Source organism: Natrix helvetica (genome assembly GCF_964273705.1).
Source record: "Natrix helvetica genome assembly, chromosome: 10".
Lineage (NCBI taxonomy): Eukaryota > Metazoa > Chordata > Lepidosauria > Squamata > Natricidae > Natrix > Natrix helvetica.
Genome location: NC_138561.1, coordinates 7,365,553 through 7,391,624, shown reverse-complemented (window position 1 = coordinate 7,391,624; position 26,072 = coordinate 7,365,553). Strand labels below are relative to the sequence as shown.

The 26,072-nt window shown below is 42.8% G+C and overlaps 1 protein-coding gene across 2 annotated transcripts; it reads left to right on the top strand.

Annotated features, from left to right (window-relative positions):
• On the top strand, window positions 1-22,463 carry DUS2 (dihydrouridine synthase 2). Of its 2 annotated transcripts, none has more exons than XM_081963354.1 (16): window positions 1-44; window positions 1,692-1,834; window positions 3,488-3,533; window positions 4,154-4,245; window positions 5,379-5,422; window positions 7,477-7,537; window positions 9,601-9,648; window positions 10,676-10,741; window positions 12,571-12,641; window positions 12,894-12,980; window positions 13,883-14,051; window positions 15,796-15,917; window positions 18,557-18,703; window positions 18,904-18,991; window positions 20,610-20,683; window positions 21,916-22,463. In XM_081963354.1, exons 2-16 carry the CDS (start codon window positions 1,709-1,711, stop codon window positions 22,145-22,147), a joined length of 1,473 nt encoding a protein of 490 aa, XP_081819480.1. In that variant the 5' UTR covers window positions 1-44; window positions 1,692-1,708; the 3' UTR covers window positions 22,148-22,463. The 2 variants fall into 2 exon arrangements, with proteins under 2 accessions (XP_081819480.1, XP_081819479.1); XM_081963353.1 differs by having other exon boundaries at window positions 21-161.
• The last annotated feature ends 3,609 nt before the right edge of the window (window positions 22,464-26,072 follow it).

Below are 26,072 nucleotides of genomic sequence, written 5' to 3'. Positions count from 1 at the left end.
CGGGAGCGGCGGAGGCTGGCCCGAGCGATGGGAACCGGCGTCTGGTGAGTTGAGCTGGGAGGCGCTTCCGAGCCCAGCCGTCTCATGCCGGAGGGAAAGGTTCGAGCTCCCCCGGGACAGCTGAGCCCAGCAAGAACCCCCTGCAACGCTTCCGGCCCAGGGTACTTGTCTGAGATGGCATATAGGTTCTCCTGCTTGAGCAAGGGGCTGGGCTAGATGACCTCCAAGGTCCCTTCCAGCTTTATTCTATTCTAATTCGAGTAGGGAAAAACAAGAGGTGGGAGGGTTAAATAATAGGCTCGTTATTTTGAGTTACATATAAAAAGGTGGCATGAAAATATAGTAAAGTAGCTGATAACCTGGCGCTGCCGTGGTATTTATTTATCCCAACCCCCCTTCCATGAATGTCACCGCAATTTCTAGTGTTGGAGTTTTTTCCCCCCTTATCAGAGGGAGCCCCCTTGTGGAGTTAATGGTTGTAAATCAACTACTTGTCTAAGTTCAGCTATTTTATCAGAATCAAATCTTAACTTGGTTAGAGTACGTTCTTTTCTGTATACTATATTTTCCAGAGTATAAGACGCTCCAAAGTATAAGACGCACCTAGCTTTTGGGGAGGAAAATAAGGGGGGGAAATCTGCTTCTGCCTCCCAGCAATTTGCCTCCTTGCAACAAACAGCAAACAGTACAGACCATACACCCTGTTTGTAGTGTTACATTTCAGACTGTACTTGTACAGATTGCTGTTAAAGTGGATGTGCTTTTTGGAAGTATAGTTATTTCTCTGCCATTTAAAAGAAGATAAAATAGCTCTGGGCCTCTTCAGATCAAGCATTTATTTTAAAAAGCTGCTTCATTTTGTTAAGCTGTCTAGAACAATAAAGAAGCACTCTTTAAAAAAATAAGTCTAATAATTTGAACATTCTATAGGCATTTATAGTTATTGACTTACCTTCTTGCAGCAAACAGCCTGATTAGCACAAGGGAAAAAAAAACCTGCTTCTGCCTCCCAGCAATTTGGGATCAGCGCCCTCCCGATCACCAGCTGTTTCAGGCCTCAGGGATTGCTATAGCCTATTGCAGCCTCCACAAGCCCCATTTTCCCATTTGCTGCAAGGAGGTAAATTACTGGGAGGCAGAGGTGGGAACGGTGGGTGGGTAGGGCTACATTCAGTGTATAAGAATCACCCAAATTTTCACCCTCTTTTAGGGGGAAAAACGGTGTGTCTTATACTCCGAAAATTACGGTAGCTGTGATGGCGAACCTATAGCATGCGTGCCACAGGTGGCAAGCAGAGCTCTCTCTGCGGGTATGCCAGCCATCGCCCCAGCCCAGCTCCACCGTACATGCATGCGTAACTCGCGCCCAGCCAGCTGGCCGCCTTGGATGTGCGAATGCATGCATGGGGGAGGGGCACATGCACTGCGGGGCACTCGCATTACATTTTGGGGTTGCGCACACATGCGCTTTGGGCACCTGGCACCAAAAAGGTTAACCATCCCTGCTATATAGCAACAAGATGTATTAAGCTAGGGTTGGGTGCTGTGATGATTGTTATAAGTGCAATAGATGGTTTTCTTTCTTTATGCAAATACTTAATTTAATTGGACAGTTTTTATGCTACTTCAGTTCAGTGGGACTCTTTAATTTTTGAATCTGTTCCCCCCCCCTCCCGTTTCCTTTCTTTCAGCTGATTCCAAAGATATCATGCCAATGAACCGCGTAGCCCTCAGTTTCACGAATAAAACCATACTGGCTCCAATGGTGAGGGTTGGGACCCTGCCGATGAGACTCCTGGCTTTGGATTATGGTGCTGATATTGTATATTGCGAGGTAGGGGACCCGGCTGTCTTCATCTCTTTCAGATTGTTCTCAGGAGAGAACAGAATTGGAGTAGAACAGATGGCTTGATTGGCCAAGTGGGATTGGACAAAAAAGGAAATCGTCTCCGATGTATATGTTTTCAGTGTACATTCAAACAATAAAATAATATAATCATAGGATATCAATAGAGGAAAGTAGTAGAAAAGATCAGAAGGATAATAGTAATACACCCATACTACCTGGGTAAATATATACTTAGATATATAAGACACTACTCTGATAAATGGGTGTTCAGCAGAGGGGAAAAACCTGCAATTGTGTCTACTTGTTTTGACAGTTTATATCCAGAATGTGAGGGGTCTCTTTATAATTTCCCAGCCCTCTTTCTGACCTCTGCAGTACACATAATGTATACCCGTGATGGCGACTGGCACACGTTCCCGAAGTGGCATGCAGAGCCATGTCGCCTGGCCATTGCCCATTCCTCTTCTGGGTTTCTGACGCGCATGTGCACGCCACAACCAGCTGTCCTTCATGTGTGCAGCGGTGCCGGAAACTGGAAGACCTGGCCTTCTCTTTTCCGGCGTGAGCATGCGTGCTGGCCAGCTGATTGTTGCGCGGACATTCACGACAATACCTGGAAGAGTTGGTCGGTGCGCATGCGCACGCTGGAAACCCCGAAGTTCATTTTCCGGTGTGTGCCTGCCCCCTGGGCTGCTCCTCTTCTGGGTTGCGCTCCCTTTTCAGCACTCTTCCGTGCCGAAAAAGTTCACCATCACTGATGTATACTAATCGTTATGTAGCAATTCATAAGAGGGAAATACTCTGAACTGAGTTCACAAGTAGATGGCTAGACACCATATTTGAAGTGTTTGGGACTCTGATTGTAAAAGTCTCTTCAGTATTTATATAATTAGCTCTGTCTCAGCAAATTGACCAATTACTAACCGGGAAGAGAACCCACTAGGGAGCTGAAAACTAGTCTTGAAATACCTCAGAAGTAACAAGCCACTCATTGTTTTCTTAAGAAAACAGCCTGGCTGTCTTTCTGCCTTTTCTCTATACCAGGGGTGTCCAAACTTGGGAACTTTAAGACTTGTGGACTTCAACTCCCAGAATTCCCCAGCCAGCTGGCTGGGGAATTCTGGGAGTTGAAGTCCACAAGTCTTAAAGTTCCCAAGTTTGGACACCCCTGCTCTATACTAAAGGAAAAAGGGGATTGCTTTTTTAAAATTGTTTTTGTTTGTTTGTTTGTTTTCTTTTTTTAAAAAAGTATTTTATTTTAAAACAAACAAAAACATACATTAAAAATATCATCAGTTACATATCTATTTAGCATATTGTTTGGTCGCAAACATTTGTGCATCACCTCTTTCAATTGCATATAGAATCAGTAGTTACCATCCCAATATACGTTAGCACATTGATTATCATTGTAAATCATGTATTCAATTTACTCTTTAAAATAAGATAGATGATACCATAAAGATGCGTTATTATTTAACAGATTTACAATGATGTAACAGATAGTTAGCACATATGTGAGTTTAATCTTTAGGATGCATGTTTAAAAAGAAGAAATTATAAGAGTAAATTGAATATATGTTTCTTTGTTTTCTGTTGAGGTGAAATTCTTTGGTAACCTTTGCCTTTTTCTTTAAGGAGCTGATTGACATAAAGATGCTTCAATGCAAAAGAGTTGTAAATGGCAAGTATTGATTTGATATTTGAGTGAAAAATTTAAAAAAAAGTTCTGTTTTTTTTCTAACTGGTAGCTCAAGACAGTGATTAATGTTGTTTCTTTTCTTTAGATAAAGTGCTTGTTAAAGAAATTAAAGTGTCTTTGGTGGAACTGAAATTAACAGTAGTAAAAATGGTAATAATTGGTTGGTGCATATTTGCATACAGTATGTAGCTTATAAACTTTTCATCAAATGATGGTATTGATAATTAATCATTCCAGCTGTAAACTAAGCTAAACATTTATATAATACTGACCTATTGTTTTTCCTTATGGCTCATCTTATAAATTGCTGGCATATTTAACTTTATTTAAAGATTATTATATGTATTTTTTTGACACATATGTGAAGGATCCTTGCTTTGGAAGTATTCAGAGCTTCTGTAAAAGTGTCCTATCCAGCAAATTCAATAAAATTGCAAACTGAACTTTCAGCACGCATATCATGTTTTAATGTCTGCCTGTAATCCGTCGTGATGATCTAAGAAGTGAAATCTCGAATGGCAATATGGGTGTGTTTATAATTATTTAACAATCTATTAATTAAGTCCTTAATGCAGTTTTTTTTTCTCTTCTGTGTCTCACAGAAATCCTTGGCACTGTGGACTTCGTTGCCCCCAATGAGAGAGTGGTATTCAGGACATGTGAAAGAGAAAAAGACCATGTTGTCTTTCAAATGGTATGAATCTGATTGATTTACAAAAGCCAATTGGTAAAGTAAAACAACTGCTACAAAAGTGTTGTAAAATTGGGTTGATCATGTAGGGAAGGGAAGGAAAGGAAAGGAAGGAAGGAAGAAATGAATGAAAGAAAGAAGAAAGAAAGAAAGAAAGAAGAAAGAAAGAAAGAAAGAAAGAAAGAAAGAAAGAAAGAAAGAAGAAAGAAAGAAGAAAGAAAGAAAGAAAGAAAAAGAAGAAAGAAAGAAGAAAAAGACGAGACATTGCAAGAGAAGGAAGCTTGCTGATTTGTTTCAAAAGTTTGTTTAGGCTCTTTCATTAGGAAAAAGTGAATCCTATCCAATCAAATAAGTTGCACGGTTTTCCAAGAAAGAGAAAGAGAAAGAAAGGAAGAAAGAAAGAAAGAGAGAGAGAAGAAGAAGCAAGGGAAAAGAAAGAAAGAAAGCTATTTCTGTAGGTAATCTCTTGTTTCCCCGATCTTTCCCCCACCTCTCACGGAGTAGAGAGAATGAGAGAAAGAGTTTTCAAGAGAGTAAGCTATCTGTGTAACATGTTACGCTGTGGCATAATTGCATTGCTTTCTATGTACACAAGACAGGAAGCAGGCATGTGACCCTTTCAAGGGGCAGGGAAATTGGCAAACAAAAGCTGAAGGTGTGTACTTAAGTAGTGGTTTGAGAAGAGCAGGCAGAGCTGGAGAGCAGAGTGAAGTGAGTCATCAGTCTAGAATCATTATATTCCCACAAATGGTCTTAAGTCCAACTCCTCCTGAATTCCGTTAATTCTTATTTAGTATTAAACTTTATTTGACTGAAACGCTTATGCATGACCTTGAACAATAAATCTTCTTTACTGCCACTTCGCATATGGTCCTGAATCTTTGTGCATGACAGCAGTCTTGTCACTTTCCAGCCATAAAGTGCAGTTGTGGTCATGTGATTTCCCATTTTAACGACTGCTTTGCTTAACAACAGAATTGCCGGTCCCTATTTAGGGTTTTTAAATGAGGACTGCCTCTTTTATTTTAATGTATATGTGATTACTTTGGGTAGCTCTTGAACTGAAGAATGAGCTAGAATAATCTTTCTAGAAAAGTAATCCTGTATGTTTTTTCCCCCCCCTTACTGTTGTTCAGGGCACAGCTGACACCGAGAGAGCCTTGGCGGTAGCCAAACTTGTGTATGTATCTTGTCAGAATATATTTACATGCATGCTACTTATGTATTGTACTTCTTTGATGTTATGTTCAAACATTGCTCATCAGCTTATCTGCTATATAAGCAAAAGTGAAAACATCCCCAGGGGGGTTAAAACCAATTATAACAATGCTTACAAAACTACATCAGCTCCTTCCTCCCTCTAAAACAGGGGTGTCAAACTCAAGCCTACCGGGACCCAGATCCGGCCCGTGGGATGCTTAGATCTGGCCCATGGGGCTGCCCTGCAAACGCAGTGCCTCTGCCAGCGAAACTGGAGCTTGGGAGGTCCATGCACGGCCCTCCCAGACTGCGTTTTCAGCCTCAACAGCCTCTTGCAGCCCTCTGCCAATGAAAATGGAGCTCAGAGAGAGGGTGCACACACACACACACACACACCGAGCTCCGTGTTCATTGGCAGAAGGCTGCAGGAGGCTGTTGCAGCCGAAAATGGAGCTCTGAACCCATTTTTGCTCACAAAGCACTCGGGCCACAACAGGCGCCCCCTGGCATGAGAGATGTCAAGCTGGCCATGCTCAGCCTACCCCCCTTCCCAAGGTCATACACAACCCCGATGCGGCCCTCAATGAAATCGAGTTTGGCACCCTGCTCTAAAACCTCAAAAATGATAATAAAGACAAAAAGAAAGTTAAAATGGGATCTAGTATAGACTTAATTTTACTTGGCATTTAGCTTTGCCAGTTAAGTCTGCCTGGGTTGCAGGTCCACTCCACATTCTCCATTTGTATAATGTTTTATTTCTTTTACATTTTGCATATCTCAGGAATAAAACTTGACAGTTTTAGTTTGGCATAATGTTTAGAGCAGGGATGTCCAGCCTTGGCAAATTTAAGACTTGTGGACTTCAATTCCCATAATTCCTCAGCCAGACACAAGTCTTAAAGTTGCCAAGATTAGACAACCCTGGTGTAGAGCATTGGGTTAGAGCTAGAGAATTCCCCTCAGCCATGGGGTATGCTTGGGTCCATTATGCTGTTCAACGTAACAAACCTCACAAAATTGTTGGGTGGCTAAGGTGAGAACTTACATTGTCTGCCTTGAGTTCCTGTTGGAAGAAAAGATAGCATTGATCTAACTAATAACACGCACAAATGTATTCTTTCACTAAGGAAATTATGGGTGACTAGAATTGGTGATGTAGGGATGCGGTGGCTCAGTGGCTAAGGCGCTCAGCTTGTCGATCAGAAAGGTTGGCAGTTTGGCGGTTCGAATCCCTAGCGCCACGTAACAGAGTGAGCTCCCGTGACTTGTCCCAGCTTCTGCCAACCTAGCAGTTCGAAAGCATGTAAAAATGCAAGTAGAAAAATAGGGACCATCTTTGGTGGGAAGGTAACAGTGTTCCATGCGCCTTTGCCGTTTAGTCATGCTGGCCACATGACCACAGAGACGTCTTCGGACAGCGCTGGCTCTTCGGCTTTGAAACGGAGATGAGCACCGCCCTCTAGAGTCGGGAACAACTAGCACTTATGTGCGAGGGGAAAGTTTACCTTTAGGACTGGTGATAGCTTAAAGTTGTTATTTACTTATGCAAAGTATTACTTTCTTGTAAATTAATTAGAATTAATTAGCAGAATTAATTAGCAGAACAGTTTAGAAAATGCTTGTCACTCTTCAATAAAAGCACAGTAAGAGGTAACTAACGGTAATTTAAAATGGAGTTGCATTCTCTATGGTGAAGATGCAATTTATGTATGACCTGTTCTGATTCTTGTAAAAATCAGTATTTGGAAACTGATTCGGAAATTGCTACTACTACATGAGCTGTACCTGGTTTGGAGAAAGAGAAATTTTGATCCTTCTGGCAATGAACTTGAGACATGCAACCATGTAAAATTAAGACAATGCAAAATAAACAAACTGAAGCAAAGGTTCAAGAATAAATGATGATAGAACAAACAATTGTTTCGGCCACTTACAAGTCGCTCTGAAAATGAATTGCTTAATAGCGTTGTGTGTTTCTAAATGTTAGAATCTCCTTATGTGTTTGTGACTGTCCTTTTGCCCTTGTCATTTCAGAGAGGATGACGTTGCTGGCATTGATGTCAACATGGGATGCCCCAAACAATATTCCACAAAGGTATGGTGTTTTTTTTCTTTTTGAATCATATTTATGGTTGCCTCCGACTTTATGAATGTCTGCATAACTTGGATCATCTTTTGAATTACGTCAATTTTCTTATTCATTTAATCGAAGACTCTAAAAGTATAAAACACTTTTTTCTTTCAAGCCTTTGAAAGGACACACACACACACACACACACAGACACACACACACACACAAACACACACGAATTTGCAGGCTGCAAATACATTTGTGCTTAACTGAAAGAATTGTGTGTTGTGACATAGTAGCTAAGTATATTAACAGAAACCTTGTGTCCAAGAACAGGAAAACAATTTGGGTTTTTAAAAAAAACAATAGAATGAAGAGGAGTGGAGTGGAATGGAATGGAATGGAATAGAATAGAATAGAATAGAATAGAATAGAATAGAATAGAATAGAATAGAATAGAATAATAGAATAGAATAATAGAATAGAATAGAATAGAATAGAATAGAATTCTTAATTGGCCAAGTGTGATTGGACACACAAGGAATTTATCTTTGGTGCAGATGCTCTCAGTGTACATAAGGAGGATAAAATACATTCATCAAGAATAAAAAGATACAACATTTAGTGATAGTCATAGGTTATTAATAAGCTATCAAATCCTATTAGGAAACAATAAAAACAGTATAATTGAAAGATACAAGCAACATGGTTATAGTAATAAGTTGGAAGAGATAGATACTAGGAAGGAAGAGAAGCATAATAGTAATACAGTCTTAGTAAATTATTTGACAACGCCGTGGGAATTAGTTGTTAAGCAGAGTGATGGCATTCGGGGAACAACTGCCCTTGTGTCTAATTGTTCTAAGAATGACCTAGGAATAAGTTTGCTTGCTTGTTTTTCTCTCAGGAAGCCAGAATCCCAATCAGAGTTTTTCGTGTTTCAATTGTGTCATATTAAGGAAGTGACATCAGTATTTCTTGCTTGAACCTAACATTAGACCAAGATTGCATGCAGCCATCCTGTTACATTTGGCTGATTTAACAGTGCAGGCCGCTTCCTTGTTTTGACCAGTTGCATTCAAACCAAGTTTCCCTTTTTTGCATACTAAATATGTGAATTTCTAGCTTACTCCAGAAAAATGTGTCTGCTGTTCTGTTGACTTCCTGATTCACTTCAGAGTTATTGAGACGCTACAAACCATCAACTATCTGGTTTTTCTTGGAAGACATTTCGCTTCTCATCCAAGACGCTTATTTCAGTTGAAGAAGCTTCTTGGATGAGAAGGGAAACGTCTTCCAAGGAAAACAAGGAAGTCCAGTTGCCTCCTGAAAAAGCATCTTTGGGGCAACCATGACCTGGATGACTGAGAATCTCCATAGATTTTTAGCTATACAATTTTGGGATGAAGACCCTTGGAATGGTGTGGGAGTAGGAATGGATTGCCAGAGGGAAAAAATTGCAGACTACAGGAACCATTTGCACCACTCAGGTGACCCTGAGGACACAGACAAACCTCCAAGTGGCCTCAACGACCCTCTAAAAGGATGCAAATGACCAGCTGTCTGCCAGGAATATAAATCTTTCCATTCCCCATTATCCTGTCAGAGCTGAAGAAGCTTCTTGGATGAGAAGCAAAACATCTTCAAAAGGAAAAAAAAAGCAAGAAAGTCTAGTTGCCTCCTGAAAAAAGCGCCTTTGGGACAAGCTGGATGACTGAGAATCTCTGCAGACTCTTGTACTACTTCCCATTCATTTCCTTGTATTTTCAAATTAATGCATGATCTGGTAGCATGATCGGTGTAGGAAAGCAGTTTAGAACCACACAGGGCTTCCTGTGTGAGTCTAAACTTTCCACCAGACAAAGACAACAAAGTTAATAGACTAATGTAAAATGTATCAATAATTTTCTAAAGCAGGACAACTTTGGGCGGTTTGTGTTTTGCTCCTGTGAAGAAGCAGTTGGAGCCTAAGCTCACACTTTGTGCTGAATCCTAACAAACGGTTGTAAGTCGAGGACTACCTGTAGAACCCCCTTGAGATATTTTGGGCTGCTGAAATGACAAACAATGTGTATGTTTTTTCCCAGGGAGGAATGGGAGCAGCACTCTTGTCTGATCCAGACAGAATAGAATCTGTGAGTATGCAGAGTGCCACGTTTTATCGTTTTCTGTGCTTGTTTATAAAAATAAAAGCAGGCGGAGGTTGGAGGGACTGAAGGGGGCTGCAAAAGGTAGCAGAGCATGAGACGGTTGACTGGAGTGTACAGGTGTCACAACTAACAAAAGTGTACAGGTGTCACAACTAACTTTTTTTTTGCTAGCTTTTTGTTATCCCTGTCTCTTTCCCCCCCCTTTCTTCATTTCCCTTCTCTCTCCTATCTCCCCTCTGGGTTTATGACAACTCAATCTAGGACAGTTTACCACAGCCAACTTTCTACAGCCAACTTACTGTGCCCAACTCGACCCAGGACAACTCGCCAGGGCCAATTCGCCACTGTCAACCTCCAACTAATGGACGCAATAAAAGCAGGCATGCTCAGGGACTTCAAAAGCAAAACTTTACTGAGTCTATCACTTTGGCACTTGAAGAAAGCAAAGCCAAATCTAAATTTTCTCGTGCAGCCTTGCATAGTTAAAGATGAGTTTCATCCCCCTCCTCCCATCCATGGCCCAATTAGGAATCAGCCTTTTGTTTTGATAACAGTCCACATCTTGGCAGACACCTACAGAAGTGTCCTTGGCTCTCACGGTTGAAGATTGTAGCCTCCACATTCCATTTTTGCTCGTTCCTGCCCCCCAGGAGCACTTTGCAGGCCTCCCAAACCCTCTGCACGTCCATTTTTATGAAGGGGGCAGGGTTTCAGGAGGCAAAAAAAAAATGCTGTATTCAGTGTATCACAGAAAATGAGGCATGCAGAGAGTTTGAGAGGTCTGCAGAGTGGAAAAACTTTTTTTTTTTAAATTTACCTCTTCAAAATCTTGGTGCGTCTTATTCTCCGGTGCATCTTATAGTCGGAAGAATATGGTATTTGGTTGAGAACTTGTGGAGAGATGGCATTTCCTAATGAGGAAATAATCTTTTGCAGGATTCACCTAAGTTTTCCAAGCAGTCATTCTGCGTCTCTGATTCTTAAAAGACTGCTCTTATTTCCTGTTCTTTAGATTCTGACTACGCTCGTCAATGGGGTTTCTAAGCCAGTCACTTGCAAAATCCGAATTTTGTCATCGGTAAGAATATATTACGATATTTCAGATATAGCATGTCTAAGAAAAAAAAAAGACCGGTCCAGTGTTTTGATGCAAAAATACAGTTTTTGCTTTGTTTGTTAGCAGCAATTGCATTGAGTGAAAATGTGAACCAATAAGGGAAATAACAGTGACCACACCTAATTTTGACCCTGGATGTTTCAACCATTGGCGTGAGAAATAGCCCCAACATCTAGACGACGTGGCCTTTGAGACACCAGAAACAATATTCGCTGCTGCTTATATTCCCTTAGCTGTGAATAAGACCCATTCAATTGAGAATTGACCAAATATTTCTGAGTAGACATGCCTAGGATGGCTCTCGGATAAGAGCCCAGATCAGATGTGGCCCCAACTGGTGTAGAATCCTTTATTGGAGTTCAGGAGATACTGAGATTAGCCTTTGTGAACTCCGTGCATTGAATTGCATGCTTTGGAAGAGCATTTGTGCCCCAAACACATCATTCTGTACCAACACAATTTGTTCAACCTGATTTGCTGGGGGGAAAGGCACAGTTACCTGGGTTCCAAAGGCACACTGGATTCAAACGCAGCACCCGCATTTGGGTGGGTGGGTTTCCACCCTGATAAAGATTCAGGAAGCTGATGTTGGGAAGTTTGACACTTAGGCTGGAGGGAGGGGTCAAGCAAGGACCTATCTTGGAATCGTTGCACAGCTGTAAACCTCGTAACCACGACTGCCCCCTAAATCTATGAAGCCTTATTGAGCCTTTCCCAGGGGAAGGCAAACAATCTGATGAGATTCTCGGGAGAGAGGTAACAAATAATAAAATTACTACTTGATTGTTCTAATTGCTTACACCTTGACAGATATTAAATATACAGCGCCAAGATGCTATTACCTGCTTCCTCAAAACTGGAAATTGGTTTGCTGTAATTCTTGTAATCCCATCCCAATAAATCTCACTTAAGGACTTGTACTTGGAAATCATTTGGGGCTTAATGGGGCTGCAAAGTGCCTGCAAAGAACCTGGCGCATGTTGTAATGAGTTGGGCAAGTCCAACTCATTGCAACATGCGCCACCACCCCAAATCCAACGGAGCTTTTTGCTCTCCCCCCCCCCCCGCCAAAGGTGCATACCGTATTTTTCAGAGTATAAGACGCACCAAGATTTTGAAGAGGCAAATTTTTTAAAATAAGTTTTTGCACTCTGCAGACCTCCCCAAAACAGCCCATTTTTTGTCCACAAAAAGGGCATGCATAGCCTTTAGGAGGCTTATAGAGTGCTCCTCGGGTGCCATATAAACTCATTTTTGTTCTCCCCAGCCCCCAGGAGCCCTCTGGAAGCCTCCTAAAGGCCATGCATGGCCATTTTTGCAAAAGGGGGCGGGGTTTCGTGAGGCCAAAAATGCTGTATTCAGTCTATAAGAGGCACCCAGATTTTCACCCTCTTTTTTGAAGGAATAAGGTGTGTCTTATACTCCCAAAAATACGGTACTTTTTATGTGGAACCTCATCCACATTTAGCTTCAGATAAGTTAAGTAGCAAACCTTGGGTGAATGTTGAATGCCCCCCCCCCCCCCCCCACACACACACCGGCGTGAAATTCAGCAGGTTCTGGAGAAACGGTAGCGGAAATTTTGAGTAGTTCAGAGAACTGTCAAATACCACCTCTAGCTGGCCGCAGAGTGGGGTGGGAATGGGGATTTTACAGTATCCTTCCCCTGGAGTGGGGTGGGGATTGCGATTTTACAGTATCCTTCTCCTGCCATGCCCACCAAGCCACGCCCCACAGAACTGGTAGTAAAAAAAATTGTGAATTTCACTACTGCCTCACGCCATTTTCAGGAAGAAGAAACGCTAAGATTGGTGAAGAGGATAGAGCAGGCTGGAGTTGCTGCAATTGCTGTTCATGGAAGGTAAAGTAATTCTCCATCTGAAAAGGGGAAAAAAATTCTCATGAGTCCTACACCATAAAACTCTTGGAACTGCAATTGGTAGAACAGGCTCTACTGCAAAAAAAGAAAAGAAAAAATCCAAAAACCCCAGTGGCGCAGTGGTTAGAATGCAGTATTGCAGGCGAAGTCTGCCCACTGCCAGGAGTTCGATTCTCTACCAGCTCAAGGTTGACTCAGCCTTCTTGCTAATCCCTGATCTTTTCCTTTTTGAAGGAAGAAAGAAGAGAGGCCTCAGCACCCTGTCCACTGCGACGTCATCCAAGCCATCTCCGAGGCAGTTTCTATCCCAGTAATAGCCAAGTAAGTAGAACGAATTCACTCTGAGGCAGGAGGGCCCAATCTTGGTGCAAACAAGCTGCACGGATTGACAAAGTGCACTGTGAACTTGAATGTTGCTTCCTCTGCAGTTAAGCAGAGCTTCAGGCATCTGCTCTATGGGTAGTCCTTGAAGTACGACCACCACTGACTCCAATTTTTCCATTGTTAAGTGAGGCATTGGTTACTTGAGTTTTGCCTGATTGTACAAACTTTCTTGCCACAGTTGTTAAGTGAATCTCTGCAGTGGACTGGTTGTACGTCACTTTCTTCAAACAGTCACTAAATGAGCATTTGCAATGTTCTTCAAACGTTGTATCTTCAAACAGTCACTAAATGAACATTTGCAAGTCAAGGAACTACCTGTCCTTAAAGCTCAAACTCTGCATTCGACAGAGTATCTACTGCGTATATGGGTGATCCTCAACTTAACGACCATAATGGCGCCCCAAATTTATGTTGCTAAGTGAGAAATTGGAAAGCCTATGCTCGTAGTCCTCAGTGAGGTGCTTCTGCTGAGCCTCCTTCTCGGTCAGATCCAATTTGAACTGAGCTGTTTTGCCAACTCTTTCTCATGGTGGGCTGCTTAGCGCCAGCAACTGCTTCCTGTTGGGGCCCTAAGGAGCCCGGATGGGGAGGTGAGCAGTGGCTGGGAGGGGAGGGACAAATAGTCACATGACCACCTAGCCACACCCACCCACCCGGTCATTAGGCAGATCATATTAGTGGTCCGCGGGATTTAAAATTATGAATTTAGAGGCCCGAAAGGTTGGTGACCCCTGATCTGGATAACGGAGTCTCTTCATAGATGTAACATCCAACCTGCCATTGGCATCCTGTTCTTGCACCGCTGCTGCTAATGCCAAATCGTCATCATCTGATTTCAGCGGAGGATCTCATGATTTCGTCAAAGCGTATTCTGACCTTCGGATCTTCCGGGAGGCAACCGCAGCATCTTCCGTGATGGTGGCCCGGGCCGCCATGTGGAACCCCTCGGTCTTCAGGAAGGAAGGACCTTTGCCCCTGAAGGACGTCATGCAGGAATATATCAAATACGTATGCATTCTTTTTTTTTTCTCCGAATTTTTTTTTTATTGTTTTAATTAAACAAAAACACAAACAAGAATCATCCTTCATTACATCTTGTAGAAAGCGTGTCGATTGGTTACAAATGGATTTCGTGCGTTTCTACCACAATCATTACTTAATACTTAATTCATATTGATTTGTACATTTTAAATCAAAAATCTTTATGTATTTTACTATCAATGTACCACCATTCTCCCTTAACTAAAATTATTTAAACATGCTTTTATCTGAAATCATTTGTATTTAAAGACAACTACCTACTGACATTCATTAGCAATTTCAATAAACCTCCAATAACATTACTCCTTTATAGCATATTCTGAAAAAGAAATCAATTAATAAAATATCTAAGCATTTCCCCCCCCCCTTTTTCCCCCAATTCACTATTTAGAGCTTGTATCTAATTGCTTTTACCAATACCAACACATGTAGATATCATTGGACATTATCCATTAACATTTCCTTGTTATTATTGTGTTTAGCTAACAGTTATTTACTCTTTATATCACATCTCCTCTCATCAGGCCCCAAAAAGATGACATCTTTATAACAACAATCTAAACAAAAATTTGTTAATAAAATGTATAAGTCTTTTTCCCAGGTCCCAATTTGCAATTTATATCCAAGTTGCTTTTACTAGTTAAGATTATTATTTCATTATTATTATCGTAATGAATTACTTGTTAACGAATAAACATGTAAGAGCAATCTAAAAGAATCTACAAAATACTAAAATTCCTACTTATTAATGAAAGAATACGTACGCATTCTTTTTTAAAAAAGTTTTTATTTTTTATTTTTTACAAATGTTTCAAATCCATGTGTGAACCTGGGTATTGTTTACAAAAAATCAGAGACCAAATTTGAACTGCCGTATTTTTCAGAGTATAAGACGCACCTCCCCCAAAAGCATGAAAACGTTGGTGCATCTTATACACCAAAAACAGCCATTTTTGGCCTCCCAACGCCCTGTGCCCGCGTCCCATTTTGGCAAAAAACAGGCCCTTTTTTTTGCAAAAACGGAGGTGCTTTTGCTTCCCCCCAGCCTCCAGTAGCACTCTGCAGGCTTCAGTAGGCCTGGGGGAAGGGAAGGCAAAAATGCCTCCGTTTTTGCAAAAAATGCCCCGTTTTCTGCCTATGCTTCGCAAAAACGGGAGCGTTTTTGCGTTCCCCCAGCCCTCCTGAAGCCTGCCAAGTGCTGCTGGGGGCCAGGGAGTGTCAGGGTGGAAATTCAGCCCTGTTCCCCTCCTGGGGTAATTGTACTTAATGAGGGATGAACCGTGGTTTTTCCTTGAAGTATACTTCATAATTCAGAAAAATAAACCCGAGATATATTCTAAGAAACACATTTTATTGTACAGAAAATGAAAACAAAATTTACTAGCTAATAATTACATTTTGGCAGCGTTCCCGCCTACCTTCTTGGCAGGCGAACAAAGAAAAAAAAAATGTGGACATGCGTAGTGAGCTTAGTGATACGAGTCAGCTCAGTCTACCGTATGTCTTAGAGTTTAAGCACAGCTGGCAAACAAAAAAACGCAGTGACAGGGAGGACAAAATCTTTTTTTTCTTACTTGCCTCTTGGAAATCTTGGTGCATCTTATACACCGGTGCGTCCTGTAGTCTGAAAAATATGGTATTTGAACTTTCTTATTCTAAAACTTGTCTTTCTCCTTTGTTAAAGGGTTGTCACTCATCTTGTTTTCCTTAGGCAGTGAGATACGATAATCATTATACCAATACAAAGTATTGCTTGTGCCAGATGTTAAGGGAGCAATTAGAAAACGCACAAGGAAAGAAGTTGCACGCTGCACAGTCTTTACAGGAAATCTGGTAAGGGCATTTTCATGCTTTTCATTTTAATTAAAAGTGTCCCTGGATAAAGCCAACAGGGTAAAATACAAACATGCAAATGTGTTAAAATATTCGTTAAAAGTTTTTAATACAAAAACGTGGCACTTTTGTTTACATCTTTTTTTAAAGCACGCTAACTGCCATTGCTGGAAGAAAATCTCCTATTGTTCTGTTAAAATAATTCTATTCTTCTTATCACTGGTGGAATTTAATCTTACATATTATTCATCTTATACTATTCAAAGTAATGTAACAACCTATTGTAAAATTATCAAGAGTTCTTTTGAACGCTGCATGCTTTGTTTGTTTATTTACTGTGTTTCCCCGAAAATAAGACAGGGTCTTATTTTCTTTTGAACCCCCCTCCCCCGAAATCAGCACTTGGCCTTATTTTCGGGGAGGTCTTATTATTTTTGAGGTGCAGGAGGCAGCGAGTGGGGTCACCTCATGGCTGCTGCTGTGTTGCAATGTTTTTGGGGAGGGCTTATTTTCAGGGGAGGGCTTATTTTTCGTACATGCGCTGAAAAGCCTGATTGGGCTTATTATCCAGGGAGGTCTTATTTTCAGGAAAACAGTGTACTAATTTTATATGCTGCCCATCCCGCCTAGAGGCAGCTTACAATGAAGTAAAAGCAACAAAACATTAAAATCATACATGTTAACATTAAAATTGATGTTAGTTTTTTAAATTGAAAATCCCCCCAAAGACCTCTAAGAGGTTGAATCTATGCGAAAACGACATTTGTATTCAAAACTGCTCAGAAGTAAGTCTTTAAGGAAGCCTCTTCCCAAGTAAATAGGGATAAGATTGACACTTTGGTGTGGGATACTGTTGTGGCCCAGCAGCGGCCGGCTGAGCTGTTGGTGGACTCTGATAGCTCAGATCATTATGGGACTGCTCTGGAGAATGAAGAAGACTCTGGAGGGTGTTTGGAGTCAGAGCAGGAACTAGAGAGGCCTGTTGGCCACCAGGTGGCATCTGAGTCAGGGAGCAGCGAGGAGGAACAGAGGGAGGTTGTCCCTGATGTGCGTGTGCGTAGAGCTGAGAGGAGAAGGGAGCAGCTGTGGAGAAGACATCATAGAAGGAAATAGGGACAGCTGTTGTGGCCCCTCCCAAAGAGTTTATAGGTGGAGCGATGGGAGGGGAATCTTTGCAGGAAACAACAGTCCATTTTATTAGCCATTGAGAAAGCATTCCGTAAGTCTAATCTTGGTTTCTTGAAGATAACTTTCTAGGCTCCTAGCCAAGGGGTGGCTTTATCTCCGTAATTAGTCGTGGCAGACAGCCAATCCTGTGTCTGCGTATTCATTAGAATCATGGGACAGAACAGATACGCCTGTTACTGTTTTACTTGGAACTCAAAAACGAAAGGAGAGTTAGACCTGCTTGTTCCTGTATGGGAGACACGCAACAAATCTCAGAGCTTTGGCTTGCCTAGGCTGAATGTATCAGAAGGAGACAGCAGTGGCCGTCGGACTCCTGCCAAGGAAATAACATGTGTCTATGTGTCTTCAAGAGTTGAGCTCCTTTTAAAGGAGAGGTTACCTTATTTGATCAAAGAGGCATCTTTACATTTTACTGTGCAATCAGTGCTTTTCTAATACAGGTAGTTGTCAACTTATGACCACAATTGAGGTCAAAATTTCTGTGGTTAAGTGAAACCTGCCCCATTTTACCACTTTCCTTGCCGCAGTTGTTAAGTGAATCCTTTAAGTCGATAATAGCACTAGCAATAGCACTTAGACTTATATACTGCTTCACAGTGCCTTACAGCCCTCTCTAAGCGGTTTACAGAGTCAGCCCATTGCCCCCAACAATCTGGCTCCTCATTCTACCCACCTCGGAAGGATGGAAGGCTGAATCAACCTTGAGCCTGGTGAGATTCGAACTATTGGCAGTGGGTAGAGTTAGCCTGCAATACTGCATTCTAATCATTGTGCAGAGGAAGGAAGGGGAGGAAAGGAGGGAGGGAGGGAGGGAGGGAGGGAGGAAGGAAGGAAGGAAGGAAGGAAGGAAAATAGCAATAGCCCTTAGACTTATATACCACTTCACAGTGCTTTTACAGCCCTCTCTAAGCAGTTTACAGAGTCAGCCTATTTGCCCCCAAACAATCTGGGTCCTCATTTTACCCACCTCGGAAGGACGGAAGGCTGAGTCAACCTTGAGCCTGGTGGGATTCGAACTGCCAAATTGCAGGCAGCCAGGAGGCAGCAGAAGTAGCCTGCAGTACTGAATTCTAATCACTGAGCCCCCTCGGCTCTTACTAAGTTAGTAACCCAGTTGTTAATCTGGCTTCCCCACTGACTTTGCTAGTCAGAAGATCGCAAAATGTATCACGTGACTTTGGGACCCTGCAACCATCATAAAAGCATCTGAAGTTTGATCATGTGACCATGGGGATGCTGCAATAGTCCCAAGTGTGAAAAATGACCATAAGTCACATGTTTCAGTGTGTAACTTTAAACGGTCACCGAATGAACTCTTCGTTAGTCAAGGGCTACCTGTATGCTTGTGAGTGTGCAAGTATATGTTTGTTGATAAAGCGCCCGTATAAATATATTTTCGTTTTCAAAATCCGAGAACATTTTCTAGAATTAATTCGATTTTTTTTAACCAGTGAAGTTTTCGAGATGAGTAGTTTCTTCCAAGAAGCATCTGATTTACTGGAGAAGAAAAAGGTTCTGCTACAAGCCACGAACCCAAAGAATAACGAGGATCACAAGGAAGACACAGATGTCATCAAAATGGCAGTTAAGTTTGATAAGTAAGTGAGATAATTCGCATCCTCTGTTTCTTTGAAAGACTAAACATTGAGATAGCTTCTGGGTTACGCTAAGCCAGAGGCTATTTAATCTTGGCTTGATACGGCACAGTTGCCTGTGTTCAAAGCATCACATTAAGCCACGATTTTAATTGCACTTTGCGTACAATGTGTTTCCTTTTCTTTTTTCTTTTCCTCTTCAGACGAGAGTATCCCCCACAAATTACCCCCAAAATGTACCTTCTGGAATGGTGCAGGAAAGAGAAGCTGCCTCAACCTGCTTATGAAACAGTAAGATGCCATATGACGAAATTCGTTTGTTTTAAACCATACCTCCCCAAAGGGAATCTTCTTCTTTTTTTATACAGTATATATAATTTTATTTATGACTTTTTTCTTTAACATCCATAAGTGCTTCGTGAACAATGTATTTGTCTGCGTCAATATACTTTACATACAATTCTAATAATGACATTACCATTTAAATAGGCATAATCGTAATTTTCCACCTAACATTTGTGTATACATAGTAATTATATGTTCTATTATATTTCAGTATATATAGTACTCTTTTCCTAATTTCTACTTTCTGCTTCTTTTTGGTAACACTTAATAAAATAACCACCACGTTAAAAAAAATATTCTATATCTATCCATCCTCTCTCGCCCTTTTTTAGAATTTCAACTCTTATTAACTTTTTGGTGAATCTTTCATGCTTCCTCTTGTAACTCCTTTTATCTGTTTATTTAATCTAAATATTTCCTCTGTCACAGCATCTATCTCTTGCTGTTGAATCTGTAGAGCCCCCATCCACAGTAACCCCCCCCCCCCCATCATTCATAGGGAATCTCCTTATGCTGGTCTATGAGCGCAATAAATATTTGATTGGAATAGGGAACTTTGTCCTCTTGAAACTTTAGCTCACATAGCAAGTTGGGGATCTATGCAAATATTGATTAACATATTTTCGTACTATAGGACGCACCGGTGTATAATATGCACCAAGATTTCAAAGAGGTAGTAAGAAAAAAAGGTTTTTGTCTTCCCAGGCCCCCAGGAGCACTCTGTAGGCTTCAGCAGGCAAAAACACTCTTGTTTTTGCAAAAAACAGGCAGAAAATGGACCATTTTTCACAAAATCAGAGTCAATTTGCAGAGTGCTTCTGGGGACTGGGGAAGGCAAAAACGCCTCGATTTCTGCAAAAAACAGCCCCTTTTTCACCAAAATGGGATCCGGGGGCGGGGCTTCAGGAGGCCAAAAATGGCACTTTCGGTATATAAGATGCACCAACATTTCCACGCTCTTTTGGGGGGGGGGTGCGTCTTATACTCCGAAAAATACGTTTTGTTTTTAAACATTTATTAACATTCCTTTTTTCTTTGCAATTCGTCCCAGAGGAATACACATTCACCTTTTAAGTAAAGATTAAAGAAATACAAAAAATAAAACTCACTTTGCAAACTTTAACGACCTGCATAAAAAATCAACTTTAGTGTTATCGCTGCTGTGTGCAAATTATACTTTCTACAAGATCGACTCCTTATGTACCTGGGGGGGGGGGGGTTGACCCGGTCCGCTTGCACACTAGGCCCAAGCCTCTTGTACCACAAACTGTCCTTTGAAATTCTCCAGCTTTTCAACCAGCACTTTGCTCTGTCCTCTGGAGGAGCAGCTGTTTGGGAAAACTAAAGAACCGAAAGTCTCTTTTGAATGCGGTGGGTCAGCTGCCTTAAGCTTCCGGATCCTAGCTTTTAACGGCGGCTGGTTGCTCCCGGCCTCGAACGGAAATGCCGCACCTGTTGGGGATTTGATAGCTTCGCCAACATTTCATTCCAAGGCCCATTGAATGGTGGATCGCTTGCGTTGACTTCAAATCCAACCCTCCCTTCGTTTCTCACCTTGCTTTAGATCGAAAGACCGCAGGATCGACTGTTCTGTTCCATTGTGACGGTTGCTGGGCAAAAATACAGCTCAACATTATGGTAAGCAGCCTTTGGGGAAGTGTTTTTTTTTTTTTACAAGGAGATGATTTGCTAGAGAGAGTGAAGTTGTTCATGACAACGCGGAAAGAGAGGAGTAATGATAATGCTACAGAATAGCAATAACACTTAGGCTTATATACCGCTTCACAGTGCTTTTACAGCCCTCTCTAAGCGGTTTACGGAGTCAGCCTATTGGCCCCAACAATCTGGGTCCTCATTTTACCCACCTCGGAAGGATGGAAGGCTGAGTCCACCTTGAGTCTGGTGAGATTTGAACTGCCAAATTGCAGGCAGTCAGCAAAAGTAGACTGTGGTATTGCACTCCAACCACTGTGCCACCGCAACAGGTTGTAAAATGGGGGCAAAACTCACTTAAATGTCTCGCTTAACAACATAAATTTTGGGCTCCATTGTGGTTGTAAGTCGAGGACCAGCCATATATGCAGGAGATACACTGCATAATATAGAGTTTGAGCTCTATGTGTCGTGGCCCGCCAGCAGAGCTGGTGGCAGACCGGGACAGTGAGGAGGGTTGGGGAGGAACATGGGCCAGTCCTGGAGTCTGGGGAAGGCTCTGATGAGGGCTCTGTGTCGGAGGCAGAGAGGGGGCCAGGGCCATATGCCAATTATCAGCTGGAGCCTGTTCCCAGTGTGCGCATGCGCAGAGCTGCAAGGAGAAGGGAACAGCTAAGGGCCGACTCGGGAGTAAAGTCACAGGTGGACAGTGAATGGCCCCTCCCATAGGGAATAAAGAGGAGTAAAAGGGGAGTGGAGTTTGCAGGAGACAATTAGTTCGCTTAATTAGTGTGAAGCTTTGTTCGTGACTCTCAGAGACTCCTTGCCAAGTATTTCCTTGTACAACGTTTGGAAGATATCGTCCTGGCATCTCTCCAAGCCTGATAAGGTCTGTGGTTGAAAATTCACCCTTGAAAGACAGTTTGCCAGGACTTTGCTGGATGTGAATGAGAGGAATTCACGTTAGCTTAATAGAAAGGGGTTTTGTCGGGACAAGGAGTCGCCTTCGTGATTTTGTGACGCCTCCGTCAGAACATTATGTATGCAGGTAGTCTTTGACTTATAACTGTTCATTTAGCGACCGTTTGAAGTTGCAACAGCACTGAAGGAAGCGACGTCCATCCAGTCCTCGCACTTACAACTCTTGCAGTATTCCCTTGGTTACAAGATCAAAATTCAGACTCCTAAGTAACCATATTCCCATCTTCTTTTTCCAGGGAAAAATCCAAGAAGCTAGCAGAGCAAGCGGCGGCTATCGCCTGTTTAAGAACTCTGGGCCTCCCCGAAGGCAAACGCCTTGAAAACGCCAATCACACCTTGCTCAACAAACGCAAGAGGCAAGATCGGGAACTTTCGAACTGTAATGAAGACAGAGAAAGCTTTGCGGTCGACGCCGTTTGCAAAAAACCTCATTTTCTTCCCAAAGAATCCCTTTGCCACAGTTCCTAATCACCCCACTACCCTCCCTGGCATTTTACAACTATGCAGCTCCCCGTTTCTGTCCAAATTCTCTGCCCTTTATTTTTCTTGAAGGCCATCAGATGGAACAGCTAAATTTGAAGTTTGGTCCATGTACCTTGAGATAGGCAGGGAATCTCATACCGTTTTAATTTTATTTTGCACCTTTTAATTGGGACAATTAATCTTTTTGCGCCGGGGCCCCACCCTTTTCCGTCTCCGAGAGTCACAGAGCAGGCATTCCTCAAATTCTTTATTTCCGTTGTCTGCCCTCTTGCCAGATCATTAAACCTTGCAAGATATCAGCTCTCTTCACTCAAGCCTCTAGTGTTGTTCTGCCAAAATCTCACAACTTATCTGATTTTTCAAGATCGTTTAAAATTTAATTGTGACAGCTTTCACACACTGCAGGACTGGGTAGTGGTGTGTGTGTCACCCCTCATGGTGCCTGCAAATGCCACACTGCTGACTTTGTTTAGGGCAAGGAGCAGAGGTGGTACTCAGCAGATTCTGACCAGTGCTGGAGAAACGGTAGCGGAAATTTTGAATAGTCCAGAAAACCGGTAAATGCCACCTCTGGCTGGCCCCACCCCAATCTATTCTCTGCCTCCCGAGTCCCAGCTGATCGTGAGGGAATGGGGCATTTTGCAATATCCTTCCCCTGACACGCCCAACAAGCCATGCCACACCCACTATGCCATGGCCACTAAGCCACTTTCACAGAACCCGTAGTAAAAAAAATTGAATTACATCACTGCTCCGGAGTTTTCTTCGAGCCTCAGGGAGGGTGAAAACAGCTTCCCCTGGGCTCCGGAGGTCCTCCGGAGGCTGGAAACAGGCCCATTTCTGGACTTCTAGAACTTCCGGGAGGCCCATTTTTTCACCCTCCCAGTGCCTCCGCGCTGGCCCTGCACTTACCTGGCATGATGAACAGGCCGCATGGAGACTTCGGGGAAGGGAGGGGTGGGCGGGGCCAGCCAGTCCTTGCAACTACCAGTTCGGTGAACCAGATGCAAAATTAACATCAGGTTTGCCCCAACCGTCTGAATCCCACCCATCTAAGTCACAATATAAAAAAGGCATTTCCCATCTTAAGCTCTGGTTCAAGCCCTTTCTGCTTCAATGTAAATCTGAACCAAGGTAAAGTAAATAAAACGAATGGCTCACATCTGGTGTATTCCAATGAACATAGGACTTTCTGTTCTGGCGGATGTTCCTTTAATGAGACATGAAAGGCAGGACTGGGATGGAGAGAGGGAGGCATTCCTCAAGCAGGCAGTGAACTGAGAAAGCATCTCAGACTCAGACAGATGGTAGTTAGGCACGTTCTGTGCTGAAAATCAGCCGGCGTGGATGGATGTACTTCTTTATGGAAGCACCCGATGGGATAATTCCCCTTGCTATTTTGATTTCCAACCGAATGAACGCTCCCTGTTTCTTACAAGGAAACATTGCTTTCTTGATCTGATTGGAGCAGGAGCTAATCCCGCAGCGGCGATCTTGAGGATCTGGCTCAGGCTTTTGCTCGAGTGATTTTGAGAGCAGCCTGGTGGCCGAGAGGTGAAGACACTCTCCTTTCGCTCAGAAGGTTGAGAGTTCAATCCTACTGGGAGATATTTATCTCGTAGGGCCATAAAAAAAATTGCTGTGAACTCGGCATAGGCGTCAGGAAAGGTGTCTGGTCAGTAAACGCTAAGCACCATCCAGTGTACCCTGAATTAAGGGATTATAGGATCGTAAAAAATTAAGTTAAATTAAAAAATACTGGATGGCATTTAAAGGATCATTCTCTGCAAACGAAGGAAATCTTTTGCTATAAAATGACAAATTGATAGCCATTCAGGCTTAAATGGAAAACTGACCGGGATGGATGGGCCTTTGATACAGGTAAGTCCTCAACAACCATTTACTTAGCAACTGTTCTAAGTTACAACAGCACTAGAGTGAATTGCAACCAGTTCTCCACTTAACCACCGTTGTAGCGTTCCCATAATCACATGATCAGAATTCAGACCCTTGGCAACTGGCATGTACTTATGACAGTTTCAACGACCTGAGATCATGTGATCATTACTTGTGACGTTCCCTGCCAGCTTTCAATAGGCAAAATCAATGTCAGAAGCCAAGATTCGCTTCGTGATCACGTGATTCGTTCAACAACTACATTATTTGCTTAACCATTGAGGGGGAAAAAAAAAAGATAGTAAAATTAGGTGCAGGGGACGGAGTGGCTCAGTGACTTAAGACGCTGACCTTGTCGATCAGAAAGGTCAGCAGTTCAGCGGTTCACATCCCTAGCGCCGCGTAATGGAGTGAGCTCCCGTTACTTGTCCCAGCTTCTGCCAACCTAGCAGTTCGAAAGCATGTAAAAAATGCAAGTAGAAAAATAGGAACCATCTTTGGTGGGAAGGTAACAGCGTTCGGCACTGAGTCATGCCGGCCAATGACCACGGAGATTTCTTTGGACAGGGCTGGCTCTTCGGCTTTGAAACGGAGATGAGCACCGCCCCCTAGAGTCGGGAATGACTAGCACACTTGAGCAAGGGGAACCTTTACCTTTTACCTTTAAAATTAGGTGCAACTCCCTTCATGATCACCACGCTTAGCAACAGAAATTTTGATCCAGATCCTGATTGTAAATTGAGGACTTCCTTTTAGCTGAGCGAAATATTCGCGAATTGAATTTTGCCCCGTTTTATGACCTTTCTTGCGACGGTGGTTCAGCGAATCACTCCCGCTGTTAAGTTAATCAGACCGTTGTTAAATGAATCTGGCTTGACTTTGCTTGTCAGAAGGTCGCCATACGGGATCACCTGACTCCCCGGGGACAGTGCATCCGTCATAAATACGAGTCAGTTGCCGAGCATCTCTCATTGTAATCACGTGACCACGCAACGGTCGTAAGTGTGAAAAAGCGGGCACGAGTCCCTTTTTTTCCAGTGCCGCCGTAACTTTGAACGGTCACTAAATGAACTGTAAGTCGACAACCACAGTACCTTTTCGACTTAGGAAAAAGATGGTTCCTGCCCACTAGCTGGAAGAAGGGAAGTTGTTATATCTGTTGTGAACATCAGGGGGCAGTGCAAGCTGCAGGCTCTCCATCCCCCCCCAGCCGTGTGCCATTGTTAGGACGCAGCAGAGAATGGCAGGAGACTTCCAGAATTCTTGCCCCAAGCGGCTCTCCGCCCCAGCCTGCATGGCAAATAACGGGCTTCTCCGTGAAAACACCGGAAGGTTCCGGATTGTTCACTTGACTCCTGTTTGTGAAGAATCCAGCTAGGCCAGCATAGAAACTTATCGTCGTCCATGAGCTTTTTTCTTTTTCTTTGCAGCCTTATTTGCAGGAGTGAAAGCCGGGTAGGCTCCAATCGGCGCTTATCGGTTTTCATTTCCACGTTGCTTTTTTAGAGATCCTGGGAATTTCCTCTTGCAGAATGGACTTACGCCAGTTTCTGAGACCTGCGAGGATTGTCTTTTGAATAATATTCCCCTGTTGGAGGGTATCAAAAAACAAACCAACCCCAGCCTAATCAAGGAACCACCGAAATCACTTCCACCAACGTTGGCAGGGCAAGGCACTTTAATATAAACTGAAAGCAAACCTCACTCCCTTCTAGCTCTGATGATGTTACCTAGTTGGGTAATAAAACGTCTGCAAGAAAACAAGCTCAGAGAGCACCAAGGGCCCAGCAGGCTTCCTCCTCCTCCTCCTCCTCCTCCTCCCTACAAACCCCTCTCCCTTCTAGCATTAACGACGTTATCTATTTGACTAATGAAGCATCTGCAAGAAAAGCAAGCTCAGCACTGAGGACCCAACAGGCTTCTTCCTTGTTCTCCTCCTCCTCGCCACAAACCCCATCCCCTTCTAGCACTGACGACGTTACCTAGTTGGGTGATGAAACGTCTGCAAGAAAAC